Genomic DNA, 17,918 nt, shown 5'->3' with positions numbered 1-17,918 from the left:
ATCTCTTATTCACCTCAATTTGTAACTAAAACTCCCAAAGTCTTGGAATTTTCCTGTGAATATAGACGATGTGTATATACGGTCCGGAAATAGCACTTGCCATGAAAATGGTGTAAATGTTTTAAAATGCAAAGCACATGGCTTGATATTTGATATTAGTGGATTTAAGCGTTTATAACCAGTTCCCACCAATCTTCCACGTTTCTGTAATTATGGTAGAAATCAATTTCACATGTAAACAACTGTCATATTGATAAAATGTTTACCGCAATGCTAGATAAATGAAATAATATTACATTTTTTATAATACAGAATTAATTAAAGACTAATTATAAATGATAAAAGGATTGAGCCGGTGTGGACGAAGACACGGTCAATACATATAGCGTCATATAAATACTGTCAGACTAAATAATCATGTGTTTCAACTAGGTTATGCGTCAACGCCATAAATTATACTATTTTAAAAAATAGTTAGAACGTACGCATAAAAGGGTGCGTGTGCAAAGCCTGATTTCCTGGTTTTTAAAACTGTTCTCCTCAAGTAGAAATTTTATAGAATAAAATGCTTTTTCAGAAGTTCAATACAAAAACCTAGCAATTATATATAACAAGTCAGAAATATCTTTTTGAGGCCTCAATTGCACTCATACAATTTATGAAAATAGGGGCCTTCACAAAGATATCTCTCTAATTATTTTATATATGTTAAATATATATAAGCTAGATGTAAGAATGTAAGATACTATTATAATTAATCTATGGAAGTAAATTATAATTACTAAATATATGATATATTATATATTTTATACATTCATTTCAAAAATATGTGAAATACAATAGATTCCTTTTAAAAATAAAAATAAATGTATCAATACATATATGATAATTAATATAATCACAATGTATGCTTCAATTCAATTAATTATAATTAAATTTAGGATTGAAAATAGAGTTTTGGTTTGCATTAGCATAAGTTTAATCCTTAAGATTAGATTATAATTTGAAATAGAGAAAAGGTCATAGTGAAACTTATACATATTCTATAATAAATAGGGATGTGAAGAGTTAGAGAGTTATCAAAGCTTTAATTTTTATAATATAAAGTATATTTATTAATTATAAAATCAAACTCTTAAGAATCCATATATTTCTCTCTCATCCTCTCACACTATGTCTAGCTACCACATGTGTCACCCTATCCAGTTGTATCGATCTATCACATGTCCCCTAATATAAATACATCTCTCTCTCTCTCTCTTTACTCTATTGTTCGTTCCCCCATTACCATCTCCATCCATTTTGGGCTTGAATAATCCTCTTTCTATATTTACCTCGTTATCTCTCCCCACTATCCCTCCTACCTTTCTTCCATCTCCACCCCCCAAATCTAGCCATTGCTTCCCCCTAAATACCATATATTTATTTTCCTTGTGTCTCCCACTCCCTTTCTCTTGAATCTCTCTCTACCAAAGACATATATACATATCTCCCCCAATAATTACTCTGTTTCCTTCTCTTCCCAACATCCTCTTAGAATCTCTTCCCCCTACCTACCGTCCCCCCTATTCTCCCCTCTTCCTTCCTCCATCACCATACCCAATCTATTGCATGTCATAATTATTATTATCATTCTATCTACCTCATCTACCCCTAGCCCTGTTTTCTCTCTACCTCATCTCTCTCCTTCCCCTCTTTATCCCATGTTCCTCCCTCTCTTAATATCACGTCCACCTAGTTACCATATATCTCTGGGTAAAAGTACAAACCTTTGTCACCCTTTTGTAAAGGAAAAGACTAAAAAATGTATAACTGTTCACATTGAATGACATAAATTTGGTATTATTATTTTGAATTTGAAAATGAAGTAAACTAATGAAATATGTAGAAATGGATGAAGTTTAGGATTATAATTTTTAATAATTTTTTGGAATTAGAATTGATATATTTTCTAATTTTTATAGACAATTTTTTAGTTGCCGAAAAATGTTGAAAATTAGGGGTCTAGTTCCCACCATAAAACTATATGAAAATATACTTATTTCCCTTCGATCTCAGATTATGTTATGGAGAACATATATAGCTAGAACAATATATATAAAAAAAATCGGCTTTAGACCTATATTTTCTCTTTTATAATGACTCAAATTTCAACTCACCTAAAATCGATAGTTTTTATCTCCGACCACTTTTTCAAAACAAATCTATTCTAACAAGGAGAAAAATTATACATTCTAGAAGAGGACTCTCTCGTCTAGAACGTCATATAATTTTAAAATTTTGTTGATATGATTTATTATTTTTTTCTTTCTTATAATCGACATTTTTTGAGCGTTAAAATATTTGCTTATAGAATTTTTTAATTATAATATACTAGAGCTAATTAAAACACTATAGATTCCATATGAAAATAGTCTTTAACCCTGAGCTCTACAAAATGGTGTTTATATGTTATTAAAAAAAATCATAAATAATAGTAAGAGTTATTTAAATGTCAATTTTTTGAAATAATTTCATTTCTTTAGTAATTGGATATAAACTAGTGTAAAGCATGTATTTAATAGACATTTCCAATTGAAAAAGTGTGAAACCATATATAACTTAGCTAGAATGAATTTATCTAGACTAAATGTTTGAACAAAATTTATTTTTAGATACAAATACTCAAATTTAGTCATTCTAATAACTCATCCTAAAAGATGACACAACTTTTCACTTTTACCCCTCTAGTCCATGTCTTTCACTCTCTCCCTCTTCTCTCTCTTTCTCTCTCAGATATATTGCAAGCTAACTAATATCTTTCACTCTCTCCTCTACCTTCTCTCACCATCTCTTCCCCTATTTACCTCTATGTCTACTTCATCTCTCTCTCCTCCCCTTCCCTCATCATGTCTCAATCTATTTTGGAACCGTGCCCCCCCCCACTCTCTCTCTCTATCTCTAAGGTTGGCATTAGGATTATGATTTAATGTTGGCATCGATAAGGGTTAGCAATAGGGTTTAACATTTATAATTACTATTAGTGTTGGGGTGAAGGTTCAATTTAGTATAGAGTTAAATTTTAAAGTGGTTTCATGTTAGGCTTTGTATCAAGGTTAGTATTGAGTCTAAATAATATAATCTCATTTACACTCATGTCTTGATGTAATATTTGTATCATGGGTTAATAGTGCAAAGTTCAATAATGTCTTGAATGTGCACACGATAAAAGTAAGATATTTAAATTTAACATGTATTACTCTAAGTTGGTATGTAGTTTATTTATAGAGTTTTTCTCCTCTATTATTGTACTATTTAGATATAAGAATTAGGATGATGGTGCTAAATGAATAATTTTTTAAATTTAAAATTCCTTAAAAAAAAATATTAAACTATTAAATAATTTGAAATATGAAATTTTATTGGGGAGTATATATTATTTTTGAACTACTTGAAAATAGATGAAAGTAAGTAGTTTGTAGTAGAAAAGTTGTGTAAAAATTAAAAGTAATAATTTGCAATAAAAAGTTATTTGCATTAAATTTTGTTAAAAACTTAAAAGGATATGAAAAATTGTTATAGCTTTGTAATGACAATATAACTTTTATAACTTTTATAAGTAAAATTAAAAATACAATAGAATATGAAGGAATTTAATGCTCTAAATATCAAATTTCCATATATAGTTCTCATATCAATTTAGTCTCCCAAATAAAATGTTTGGTAAAATGGGACAAAAATCTAATCACATAGAAAATAGTTTATGCAATTTTTTATTAAGTGTACATCCATTTATAAAGTGTAAATTTTAGACAAATGACCTTACTTCAAAATCCATGCTCAAAAAATAAAATAAAATATTATAATGTGAAATATTATGATGGATACATTTAGATTTTATTGTACAAATTGACTTTTCAAATTAAAAAATATCTTTCTTATATGATTAAAAAGATTTATAGAAAAATTAAAGTTATATAAATTCAATTAATACTATAAGAAAATTATGAACAAAAGATCCATTGAAATAAAATCTAGATTGACTAATTTTTTAATATAGAAAAAGGTAGACAAAGTAAGAGACTATATATCACCAAACAAGCCCCTATACTCTATAAGTCTTCATGCCTTCCAAAGTCCCTACCTATGAAAACACCCCCAAATACTTCTTCTTAAGCAAATTGACAATCAGTCTTTGTTTAGATAAAAAAAACTTAATTGCCTCACTCCATAACAACCACCAGTTGGTCTATGTCACATCTCTATAAAAGAGAGCCTAGAAGTCGTATGCTTTTTTTATGTGCAATGATAAGTCAATATAAATTTTGACTTTTTTAAATACTTAAAGAAAAAAAAACATTCCTATCCTAAAATTTGTGATTCATAACTATAAGAAAGATTGTTTAATTTTTTAAAATTAAAAGTAGTGCATGAAAATAGAGTAGACCATCATAAACTACCATAATATAATGAATAAAAATAAATCTCATGTTATTATTTATGATTATGGAATCATTTGATTTTTAAGACACATAGATTTAATTTAGATTGAGTGATTTGGGATGAATAAAAATTGACATCACTATTTTTAATTTTCAATTTTTAATTAAATGATTTTTTATGAATAAAAATATAGATGAAACTCATTTTTATTGAGTGATTTTGGGTGAATCAAAACATAAAAATGTAGATAGCAGCCAAAAAGATGGGGGCTGACCTTGAAGTACAAAAAGGCTAAAAAGTAAGCTAGAGGTTACCTCCCAGTCATCTGATAGATACCAAGTTTAAAATTCAAAAAAGTATATGATAACCATACCCAAATCAACAGTACCATCAGTCTTGAAAATAGTAGAAAGAAAAAACTAAAAAACAAACTAGTAGCACCCAAACAACTCGTTGCTATTAGTCCCACATATCGACATATACATCTAATGTAAAACCCCATAGGGTATCTAGTTCATAGTATCCAACAACATAACAATAAAAAAGATAAACTAGACCTTGGGCTAGCTACCCTCCTTCTTTCCAAGATCCTCATCCTTCTTCTCCTCAAGTATGTCCTTGTTCACGTCCTCCCCATCCACCTTGACAGATTTTTCTAGGATCATATTCATCTAGTCCTTTGCTAGGAACCTATAAATGGATCAAGTTGTCCTGCTCTCCTTGCCTAGGTCCTTCTCATCTTTATTCACTTGCAAAAAGTAAATGGTGGTGGCCACAAAGTGCATGACATTGGTGGAGAATTCTACCAAAGTGTCAAATTTATGGCAAATACCAATGTGATTGTCTATCAGATCCCTCATCAACTGCTCAAGCCTATCCATTATAGCCTTCCATTGGCTCTGTCTATGGCTATACTTTCCTTCCCCCCCCACCTTTAGGAGTATCTTTTTTGGGGGCAGGTGATTTCTTCCCCCCTACTTCTAGTTGAGGTAGCCTTGAGGGTGTCAGAAATGTGAGAGGGGATAAGGGGGCTGAGGATAGGCTTTGTGTTATGAGGAAATCTCTTCCTTTTGTTAGGTTTAACATCACTTTCGGTAGATTCAGAGCTATAATAATGCTTGGAGGGACTTGATTTTTTTGAACTAGAGGCATTTGTTGGTTCTTGTAGCACTTTGCTTACTCTTCTTAGTGTCCATATAAAATCAATGAGGCTAATTTTAACCTCAAGGCCAAGGGTTTCTTGGTTTTTTTTGTGGCTGAGATTAGGGCTAGGGTCCAAAGAGACTTGGGGGGGGTGATAGAAGCCAATGGGTTGATTAGGAGCAATGGGTTTTGGGCATGATGGTGGATATACAATATGTTCATGAACCCCCAATAGATGAGATAAAAGATTTTACCCTCCTCTTGTTTCCTCCTAGCCTTAAAGATACAATCTTCTATAGAATGCAACAAAATAAATGGGAAGGAAATATGATCAAGATTTTTGAAGTGATTAAGAATGGGGAAATGGTGATAATAGAGTACCTGGAACTGATCCTCAAGGGTAATGTATCTCATAATAGCATAGCAGATGACATCCTAGGGTTTAGAAAGGGCTTCCCTTGCAAACCCACCATGCATTCACACTAGTTCCTCCTTAAATTTGAAAAATAATCATAGACTGGTTTCCTCATTTAACTTGGCCTACTTGCACTAGTTCTTGCCATCCATGACAAACTCTCCAACCTCGCAATAACTTCCTCCAAGATTTTGAAACCCATCCCATTGATAGTCACTTTCTTATCATTCCATGAATTAATGAACTGCATCGAGATGATCTCATCAGGTTTCATCATCCCTTCCATAAATGGTAAAAGGTCACCCTCCTACAAATAAACCATTGTTTCTTTGATGTTACGGATGCAAGCCTCCAGTCCCACAAGTTCAATACAATCACTAGTGCCCATGCCATCAACTAGTTTAACCACCAACTCTTCATAATTTTCCAACGTAACCCTGTTGTAGGTTTGGCAATAAATAAATATTAAATAAAAAGTGTCCAATATTAAAAGGAAAAGGTAGTGAATAAATATTTAATGAATAAATAAATATCTTTCCTTCTCTTTTCTACAATTATTTTTCCTTCCTTCCTTGTTAATTGTAATAAATATTTTTCTTTCCTTTTTCTACAATTATTTTATATTCACTAGAACATATATTTGAAATAATCAAATTTGAGCATGCTCTCATGCCATTGCTTAGCTTATATTAGTTAGCAATTATTGCTCAACTTTGTTAGGTAATAATTGTGGAGCTAGTGGACCCATGAATATATTTAATGTTGCATTGTTAAACTAATTAAACACCACATTTAAAAGTTCAAGATCATAATGTTGGTTCACAACAACCCTTTTTATTGTTAAAACATTGGGTAAATATTCCCATGATTTCTTTTCAAATAAATCATGCATTTATTATTGTAGATTCATACAAATAAAAAAATAAAAAAATATTATCATACAAATTAGTATAGATTAAAACCAAATGAATCATTAATTGAACCTATGAATTTAAACTATTAATGTACCCAATCTTTAAAAATCAACACTTGTAGGAATCCAAGCCTCAAGTCTACCTTGACATCTTGCTAAATTAGAAAGAAGATCTTTCATATTGTCTTCTATCACAACCAATAACAAATTGTAGTATAAATTCTTATTATGGGACATACCATTTATTTTTGATAAGCTCAAGAAAAAGTGGGAAAAAGGGTAAGTTTTTATCTCTAATGGTAGATTTCTTTTATTAAGTTTAAGGAAAGAACTAAAAAAATACTTGCAAAATTAGAAAAGAAAAATTATCTGGAAGGGCTGACAAATATCTAGAGAAAAAATTTCATTTCTAGAAGTAAAGATCACACATATAAGCCTATTGGCTTAGTAAAATAAATATGTCAAAATTGACATGTATGCTGAAATAGACAATATCAAAGAAAAAAATTCATTCTGTCATTTAAAAGTCATTTAAGAAAGAGTCCATAAAAGATAGATCACTAAATGAAAAGTTTTTACGTTCACTAAAATCTCTATTTGTCTTTAACTATTGATCATTCTGTTATATTTACACACAAAAAATGTTAGTTATCATCTACTTCTACTACTGGCCTACTCAAATCTCATCTGTTACATAAAAGTTTAGAAAAATAGATTTAAAAATGAAATAACATTGTTGTAAGTTCTAATTTGTACAAGTCTCTTACAGTAAGATGTCTATTCATTTCTCAAATTTATCTCCATTATCTTTCAGTCTAATTATTTAATCTAATAAACATATATAATAACTATAGAATATATTCATTATATATATATATATAAGAAACAAACAATTTTTTATTAATTATATCAATAGAAAATTTAAATTTCAAAATTTCAAACAATTAAATAGCAAGAACTAAGCACAAACCTATGTCAACCTTTTGTAAAGGAAAAGGCTAAAAAAAGTATAATTGTTCACCTTCAATGACATAAAACTGGTATTATTATTTAGAATTTCAGAATCAAGTAAACTATTGAAATATGTACAAATGGATGAAGTTTAGGATTATAATTTTTAATAATTATTTGTAATAAGAATTGATATATTTTCCTACTTTTTATATATAATATTTTAGTTGTTGAAAAATGCTAAAAATTAGGGGTCTAGTTTCTACCACAAAACTATATGCAAATAAATTTATTTATATTTGATCTCAGACTATGTTATAGATAACATATATAGATAGAACAATAAAAAATACAAATTGGCTTAAAACCTAGATATTTTCTAATTTATAATGATTCAAATTTCAACTCACCTGAAATCGATAGTTTTCATCGCCCACCACATTTGTTAAAAACAAATCTATTGTAAACAGAATAAAAATTATACATTCTAGAAGAGGATTCTCTCCTCTAGAATGTCATATAATTTTTATATTTGATATGATTTAATATTTTTTCTTTCTCAAAATTGACATATTTTTGAGTGTTAAAATACGTGTTTGTAAAAAATAAATTTAAATACAATTTACTATATCTAAACAAAACACTATAAACTCTATATGGGAATATTCTTGACTGTGAGCTCTATAAAATGGTGTTTATTATGTTATTAAAAAAATCCATATATAAAATAGTAAGAGTTATTTAAACAACAATTTTCTAAAATTATTTTTATTTCTTTAGTAATTGGATACAAACTGGTATAAAACATGCATTTCATAAACATTTTTAATTGGAAAAGTGTGAGACCATATATAGCTTAGCTAGAATAAATTTATCTAGATCACATGTTTGAACAAAATTGATTTTTAGATAGAAATACACAAATTTATTCATTTTGATAAGTCGTCTTGAAAGGTGACATGGCTTTGTACTTTTACCCTTTTAGAAATCCCACCTTCAATGAAATTAGCACTTCCAAATTATTAACACCAAATTCTTAAGTTTGATACACAATAAAATTAATTTCATTTGGCATGAGAACATAAATATGTGTGTTACTTTTTATAAAAACAATCACCAAAATTCAATAATGTGAAACAACAATAGTAATCCTTGAAGTATGATCCCAAAAATCCACATCAATATGAAAGTTTGGCTTTTCTTACTCCCTTGCAACCAAGCTACCTATCTTTCATTATTTCATACACCTTAACATTCTTCAAACCAACAATAGAACTAAGGATTTTATTTATCAAAGCCTCAACACTATTCTTTAATATTTCATCTCATCTAAATAAAATTTAAAGAATTCACCTAGTCTTAATTGAAAGAAATGTCATATATAAAACTAATACCCAATGCTTCAACAATAGTTTGCAAATTATATTTCCAATGCTTCATATGCATCTACAGTCTACCTCAAAACTGAAAGTTTTAAGTAATAAAATGCATATTTATTGTGTTGATGATTTATTATTTAATAAATACAGGTGAATCTCCCCCTTCCAACATGGTAGCAAACTTGCATTTTTATTTTTATTTTAATTTTAAAGGTAAGTGGAGAAGGTAACCTATGCAACCATAGTCTACTTTTTTTTTTTGGGACTCCTATAATAATTAATGTTATCAAATTTGAAATATTTTTATTGTAATGAAAATGTGGAGAAGGTAATGGACATGCAAAATGATCAAGAACAATGAAGATGCTAATGTCAAGTGCCAGGAGTTATCATTGTGTGATTATTTTAAACTATCATTGGCTACCTTTTTGGTTTTAAGAGGCATGGCTCGAACTAATTAAATATCAATATTTATGTATAGTAACAAAAATGAAAATGCATAGAAGCCTATTTTTGAATTGTATGCAAATGCTAAATGTCATTATTTTTCTACTATTGTATTTCTTTAGCTTGCTCAAAGACAGGCATCAGTTTTTTTTTCAAGTGTCAAAATATTTACAACCATTATTGATGCCACTATAGAAAGCCTCTTAGCTTAATAAATATCATTATTTTTCTACTAATGTAATTCTTCAGCTTTCTCAATGACAGGCATAAAAAAATGTAAATGTCAAAATGTTTACAACCATGATTGATTTCATTGTAGAAAGCATCTCGGCCTAACAAGAAAAATATTAGTATTAATACTAATATTTCACTAAAAAAACATTTAAAAAAAGTGATGCTTAGTGGTTAGTATTTGTCCTTCCAATTTAATAACTGTTTTACATCAACCAAAATATAACATAGAAATGTTATTTAGTGAACATATACTATAGTTTATTTTAAGTTCCACAATAAGTTTTCTAGAAGCATAGTTATATTTCATTTTATAAAATTTAAATTTTCATAGATTGTCTTATATTAAGTTTGATTACACATGAACTTTGGATTTATAGAATTTCGATATATTTTGGTTCAACTTGAAAATATGCTATGTCCCATTCTTTTTGGATATTTGAAAAGGTGAAGATAAATAATATACATTGAAGGATTAGCTTTAGAAATGTTACTTTGTTGTTCTTACATACTTGAGAAACTAGCACATTAATTGCACTAGCACATACACAAACAAGTTAAAAAGAAAGTACATAGGCAAGTTTTGTTGAATTGTGATAAATCTATGTGTTCATATATCTCGTCTTCTTTGGTTTTTTCTATTTTAAATTTGATTTCTATGCTATTTGAAATTTACAATCAATATCAGAGTCAAGGAGATGCTAGAGAGAAGATGAAAGAATATGAAGTTGATTTCATTCAGTAGAGAGTGTGGTTGTGTGTGCAAAGTGCAAAAGAATCTTCGACGTGTATTGGTGGGATGGTTGAGAAGATAAGACAAAACTTGAAGCGGGAGAAGATTTTAAAGATCTTAAATTTTAGTTCAAATTGCAATTCTTGAGCATAAAGTGATGGTGATGCACAACATAAGAAAGTTGTAATGAAAGAATTACGGAAGAGAGAAAAGGTGGACAACAATAGTGAGTTGGTAAAACATGTGGTGTTGGCCTTTTATATCATACATTCTCTTATTTCTAGCTTTAGACTAGATGATCCAAAAATATTTGCATTTAAAATGCACATGATGTTATAGTTGGAAAATTGTACTAAATATTTACCTAGAGATCAAAATTTTGGGATAGATAAGAAAGTTTTTGTAGAATAAGATAAAGGGAGAAAACAAAAAATTCTTTCTAAAGGAAGATGAAAGGGAAGACATTTAAAAAAAAAAATTGGAATAAGATCATTGAACCAAGACTAGAGTCCCTCATAGGTGTAGGTGATATTCATATGGAAGTGGAAGTTAACAAGGATGAAGACATGAACATAATCGATGAAGATATTATAGTGGTTGCGAAGTCTTGTTGTATAGGACTCTAAGGTTGAATCATTGTATCCTCATAAAATATATGCTAGAGACTAGCATATCATGCCCAAAGAAACTGCAAGGTTGGGTTGCACAAAGAAAGCCATTTCACATTGGTCTCATGCTAATTATAAAATTGTGTGCTCTATTATCATGTAAATTTTTAGCTAACTTTCAAACATCAGATCTAGCTAGAAAAGAAATAACAAACATGCAGTAAAAGTAGACAAATCAGAACAATAATAAGAATAATAAAATCTTTCTTATTTATTTACATGTGAATAGAATTACAATATGTAGACTTCCTCAAAGAAAAAAGAAGAGGAAAAATAGAATAAAATTGAAAAAGTAGAAATATTCCTTAGTTAGCTAACAAACTAAGCAAATGTAAGTTTATCCATAAATCAAGGATAAAACAAGTTACAAAAAGAAACTCTCCTTTCCCTCCCCCCGGAAGGCATAATTAAGGAAACAAAAGCATAAAGAAAGAAAAGAGGAAAGAGGGAAAACGTAGTAGAAATATCCCCCTCCCCTTACACCCTGCCCCCCCCCCCCCCCCCCCCCCACCACAAATCAAAATATGCATTTAGATAAGCATCTTCTGAGACATAAAAAAGTATGGACGACCATCAAATGATAACTATCACAGTGCTAAATAAAGAACCTCCTTTGTAACTAGGTTGAAGATCAGGATCAATCTGCATGAGTGCCCCTAATGACAGTAATCAAACAATGAGCATATGGAAAAAAAGGCAAGACATCTATCAATTGAAGATATAGAAGACAATAATCTGCATAGAAGTCCCCAAATAATTAATAGATGGAAAACAAAGGAAAAATATCTATGGATGTAGATGACATATAAATCTGTACGAGTGACCCTAATGAAACTACTCAACCATGCAAGAACAAATTGCTAATTGAAAATACAAGTTCCAATTTTCTACAAAACTGATCAACTATGGAACCAAAAAAGCATTAACACTAATAGTATAAAACTCTCCAAAATCTTGAAATGAAAGATATTATAGGTCCACTAAAATTATGTTTCACTAAGAAGAAGATGACGGCAAGACCCATGCAAAGAGAGCATGATCTTGGTTTGTCTGTGATGGACCAACATAATTTAGTTCAACCTTTGTTACCATTACTATTCCATGAAAGTCTCTACTTCTAAGCTAAAGTAGGATCTTTGGCTTCCATTCAAAATAGCAATATAGCATCAAACAAGAAAAGGTTGAAAATTCCATTCTTTAAAAGCTCTAAATTTCTTTAGCACTTGCAAAAACAAAATTTATTCTTTTTTTCTAGCAACCATGAGCTCTAATACCATATAAAATTTTAGCTAGCTTTCAAACATTAGATCTAGTTAGAAAAGAAAGAACAAACATGCAGTAAAAGAGGAAAAACTAGAACAAAATAAGAACAATAAACTCTTTCTTATTGATTTACATTTGAATAGAATTATAATATATAGAATTCCTCAAAGAAAAAAGTGGAGGAAAAATAGAATAAAGCTAAAAAAATAGAAATATTCCTTTGTTAGCTTATAAACCAAGAGAATGCAAGTTTATCCATAAATAAGGATAAAACAAGTAGCAAAATATAATGTTCCTTGAAGGTATGAATAAGAAATTTTTTTTTGCTAGTTTTATTGTGCTAACACTAATTATGGAATTGAATAAAGTCTTCAATTATCTTCTATAAATGATTTGGAAACTAGTGTGGATGGAGGCCCAGATATTTGTAATTCTTCTTTGTGTGGTCCTATGGATGTCTCTTTGATTATATAAACTTAGTTTCAATTTTTTCCATTGTGTGGTATTGTTGACCACACACACACTTCTTATTCAAAACAATATTTCTGAGAGTCATATGCTGGTGTGGACTTTGATCGCTCAAGACATGATGGTCAAGGATTTGGTGGTATTCTTTGCACCATTGAAATGGATAGCACAAAGCATTCCCTGTAGGTTTCACTACCGCATTATGCATTTAATCACTATGTTGGGAATTTAATGCCAACATCACCCAATTTTTGTCTTCCTTAATCCTTTCAAAGTGATGAAAGAAGACTTTCAAATAACTTAGTGGCCCCAATTATTGGTCATCCTAGTAGCTCTCAATTTCATAATAGAGAAGAAAACCAAGGTATGCTTAGAAACTACAGTGTTGAAGCAACTAGGACATCAAGAGATTTAATAAAAGAGCATCTAGTAGTTCACGTAGTACATTATTTAGCCACTAGTGTAATGAGAGAACACATGCTAATGGATGGGATAAATTATGTTATGAATAGGCAAAAAGTAGTAGTTTTTTATTATGGATTCATGGGCAAGTTTGTGTTTGAGTTATTCATATGTGGAGAAGATTTATTCAAAGTGTGTTGGAACAAAGTCTAGAAATGTTAAGATCTTGTCATGGTCTTGTTACTCTCTTAGATTTGAAATGGGAAATAGGGGATGTCACAGGCTATGATGGTTGGACTTGACAGAGGAGATTGTTGGTATATTAAGCTCAATAATCACATGACCTTTCAATTCTCCTAAGTCTCTTTGTATTCAAAGAGAAAGTTGTATAAATGACTATGTGTAGTCATGTGTATTATTATTTAATATAAGTGATCCGCTACTACAATGTCGACATAGACAAGTTTTGTGAAACCACATGTATATAATTCCATTTCTCTCTTATTTTAAATTTACAAAAATAAGCTCTTCTTCACTCATCATTTGAAATTGACATCCATAACATCCGAATTATTTTAAAACAAGAACCTTACAATTTGTTCACTCAATTAAAAGATAATAAATTCTTCAGAAACATGGTTAGTCTTTATCAAATATAATTTTTCGACACTAATTTCTTTAATCTCAAAAAAGAAATACAGTTAAATCTTATTGAGTAAGATAGCATTATACTTGCCAAGGTTAATCTTGTATTTAGTAGTCATTCCTTATTGTAGGATTTAATAATTACAACACTTTAGAGAAATATTTTGAATGAGAGTATTCATATACAAAAATCACTCTAGAAGAATTTAACTAGACATATTTATGACACATTTCATACTTATGTGTAGACCACCACCTATAAATAGGATGAGCACCTTATAAATGTCACAACTATCTATTGGAAGCATAGGATACACATTAGACAAAAGCTACTTGGCTTTGTTATATGATATTCTTCCTTCCATAAATAATACTTCCCCTTTTCATTTTTGACTAATTTTGTATCATGGATTTAGCCATACTTTTCTTAGTTTTTTTTCACTTGTTATGTAATTCGTTAATGGGAATTTTGACTCATGTTAAATTGTGTTTGTATGATTTGTTAGCTTCTTCTGTGTTTATTGTTCTATCAATCTATATTCAAAGATGGCCAACCATAAACATCACATGCTAAGGAATAAAATAAGCTTTGAAAGATAAGTCAACTTTGACTATTTAACACTTTTAGCTTAGGAATGAAGCCTTAGTGTGTGATGATTACAAAATTTGTTACAAAGACCTCTATATTTATATGTGACAGTGTTTCTTGTGGCAAGATCTTTCTTTAGATTTTTTCTTATCTGAATTAATCTTGAAATATGTAATATTACTCGATGGTTTTCTTAATATTAGAATTGGTATTTTCAGTACGAGAATTCATTGTGTTAAATGAAAATAGAGGAGACCAACAAGACCAAGGTAGAGTGAGAAAATAGCCTTGCGGTTTAGATTGTGGAGCATTGTGATTACAAAGCAATGCATTGTTGATTTATGACTGATTAGTCATTGTTCGGCTTCCATAAGTCTTGATAGCATATGCAATGTTAGATATAAAGTTCAAGTTTTTGTCCAAACTTTGTGTTCAAGATGGGTAGCAAGAGATTCTATTTCTATCAATTTTATTTATTGTTTTTTAATCTTGTAAGTCGCATGACTGATTCACCACTATCTATGTGTTATTTATTTAGTAGTCTTTGCGTGTAATATGAAAATGATTTCAATCCAATAATTGGCTTTTAACTTAATTTGTCGTTTCCATCTTTTTTTAAAAATTACGTATGCACGGGATTATGTCTTTTTTCCATGATTGGTCACTTGTTCCGAATATATCAATGATCATTTTTACTATACTAAAGGACAAACAACTTATACAAAATTCTATGTCTATGGTCAGTTTATAAGTTAGAAAGTCAACAATGAAAGCAAGATGGGGATTCAAATAATTTTATTTATAATTTCAGCTCTAATAGACATCTAGCTTCTTTAGGAAACTCTTAATTGAATCAAGAGGTGCCCACAAATGGGCCGTTTATTGCTAGGAGTAGGAGGACACATTGTAAACAGCGAATCCAAGTGAGTGTAGCCACGCATTAACATTAGGCGCCCCTTCAATAAAACTCATCGTTTTATTCTCCAATTTTACTTCACGAGTGTAGAGCGACATTATCACATGCCATCCTCGTTGTGTGGGATGGCCTGAATCCCAGTAAAACTTCTCCTCTGCATTTGAACACACTTCAAATAAAGCCCTGCCAAATTCGTCCACCTCTCCACAATTATAAACCCCGCCTTTCTCGGCACAACAAGGAACCAGCAAATCCACAAAACCTGGCAAACAATTACAATAAAACTGACGTAAGAGAGAATTTGGATTTTAAATATCAATTCAAGACAAGAAGATATATTTCTGAAGTACCATATTGTCGATGATTAGAGAAAATATAGTCTGTTGCTGGGACGGAATCTGAAATAATGATGGACATTTCCTTAAAATTTGATCTCAGGCTTTGTACGCCCTCCCTTAATAATCTCATGTGAAGAGCTGTCACGTTATCGTATGTTGAAACACACGATGTTCTGCCGATCTGAGGCATGCACCCCAAACTGAACATATTGCTCACCGCAAAATTCCTAAGCCCGCTTTCATACAGATCTTTAACAACATCGATGATCCCGCTTACCACAGGTTTCACCAGATCGATAAGTCCCTGCAATTTTAAAAAAGTTGAGAAAAAATAAATTTTGGTAATATTCGAATGCGAAGAAAAGCCTTCAGATCTAGAAGTACCTCAATGGAGCCGTTACTTTTATAAAGGAATGCGCCATAGTCGTTGCCAATCACAGAGATAAGAACTACAGAACGCGACAGTTTGTGAGAGTCGAACCCCTGACTTCCTCCAATTAGCTTCTCAAACTGTTTCACCTGTTGCGCTACTGTTATAAAACCGTAGCCTTGAAATATTGCACTGCCTCCCACCGCAAAATTCACTCCTTTTCTAATGTTCTTTGAAGTTTCTTTACAGTCATGACTTTTCAGAAGCTCATAAGCTATGGGAGCAGGAAGCCCTAAAATATCCCCTGCACACGCCACAGCCACATAATAATAACATAAAGCTTGCTTGAAACCCTAAATTTCACAATTTGGAAATAAAAGGAAAGTTTACCCCAGTAATCTGTCTGGATTTTTCCAGAAGAAAACCTGCCTGCCGGATAGCCAGGCCAGGTTAATCCGTATGGTCGTTTCCATGGCTGATTTACACTTTGATTGTATGGATTGTGATTTCCTGTGTCGGCATAAACAAAAAATGCCCTTGCTTTCTCCGCATGGCCTGTCCCTGCAAATTAATCAATTTAAGCAAGAAACATATTAGAAAGGTACAGATTTAGGAAAAATTAAAATGAGTATTTGTAAAAGCCACCTGCAAATAAAGAGATAATGATTATCAGAAACAGCATGCGAGAAAGCGTGGCTTCCATAACTCTCTGAATTTCTAACTACAACTCCTTTGTTTGATATACATTGTATATATCAATGTTCAAGAGTATGCCGGGATTATTTCAAAATGCAAGACCACATCGCGTTGAATTTCAATCTGTACTAATCTTCTTACCTACCTTTCTTAGGCTTCGATCATCTGAGTCCGCAAGGCTGAACAAATAAAATAGTTTATGTTTTTTATTAGAACAAGTTACTTAATTACAGAATGATCATAGATTAGGAGGTGTAGAAGAATAATGAACAATGATTATCTGAATAGACATTGATGACATCATGTTCTTTAAGAAACTTATAATATGGAAAATTAAAATGATTGAAACTAACCCGACAGCTTTGTAAATTGTTTTCGTCAATGGGAAATTTCGCCCTAAAAGCTCTCGTCAACCACGTGCTTTCCAACAGAAGTGCCAGTTTGCCCGCGGCGTAAGCAATGGTTTTAAAAATCTAAAATACATTACATTGAATTATTAAAAAAAAATGAGGATTGTCATTTGCAGCTTTAAATAATTTTTCATTATTCTATATTTCATTCTCACATTTAAATTTACTAATTCTTTTCATCTTTTCTATCTTATCATTTTGCATCCCAAATATTATCATAACTGATTACTTTTCATATTAAAATGAACTAGCAATCGCACCTTAGTGTGCAATAGGTACGCCAAATAAATATGAAAGGTCAATTAGGAAAATAGATTTATAGTTTCAAAATACACTTTATTTAAGTTTTTTTTGGTATATCTTAATAATCGTATTTAATATATGTACGTATGTATGTATTTACATCTCCTAATGTACCCATTGTCTAGGTCTTTGCACAAATGTCACCTATTTGGCCAACCCAAAGTTTCCCTCGTAGGATTTTTTGTTAATATTGACATCATTGATAAACAAAATTTA

At 30.5% G+C, this 17,918-nt stretch overlaps 1 protein-coding gene across 1 annotated transcript; it reads right to left on the bottom strand.

Annotated features, from left to right (window-relative positions):
* Positions 1–15,453: 15,453 nt before the first annotated feature.
* On the bottom strand, positions 15,454–16,996 carry LOC149556282 (GDSL esterase/lipase At5g03610-like). The gene is made up of 5 exons (XM_089785843.1): positions 16,939–16,996; positions 16,684–16,854; positions 16,308–16,597; positions 15,936–16,227; positions 15,454–15,847 (listed from the first exon to the last, which is right to left on the bottom strand). Exons 1-5 carry the CDS (start codon positions 16,994–16,996, stop codon positions 15,555–15,557), a joined length of 1,104 nt encoding a protein of 367 aa, XP_089641969.1. The 3' UTR covers positions 15,454–15,554.
* Between the last annotated feature and the right edge of the window lie 922 nt (positions 16,997–17,918).

The sequence above is a fragment of the Cupressus sempervirens genome, chromosome 5 (genome assembly GCF_028749045.1).
Source record: "Cupressus sempervirens isolate cs-2001-9-10 chromosome 5, ASM2874904v1, whole genome shotgun sequence".
Classification (NCBI taxonomy): domain Eukaryota; kingdom Viridiplantae; phylum Streptophyta; class Pinopsida; order Cupressales; family Cupressaceae; genus Cupressus; species Cupressus sempervirens.
Note: the sequence above shows the minus strand (reverse complement) of the source record. Positions and strands in the feature narration are given on the sequence as shown.

Excerpts from the sequence above, each read along its gene's own strand:
- LOC149556282 (XM_089785843.1), bottom strand. The coding sequence starts at position 16,996 with ATGGAAGCCACGCTTTCTCGCATGCTGTTTCTGATAATCATTATCTCT. Across the intron at positions 16,228-16,307 it reads AAAGTAACGGCTCCATTGAG|GGACTTATCGATCTGGTGAA; the intron begins GTACTTCTAGAT and ends TTAAAATTGCAG. Across the intron at positions 15,848-15,935 it reads CTCTAATCATCGACAATATG|GTTTTGTGGATTTGCTGGTT; the intron begins GTACTTCAGAAA and ends ATTGTTTGCCAG.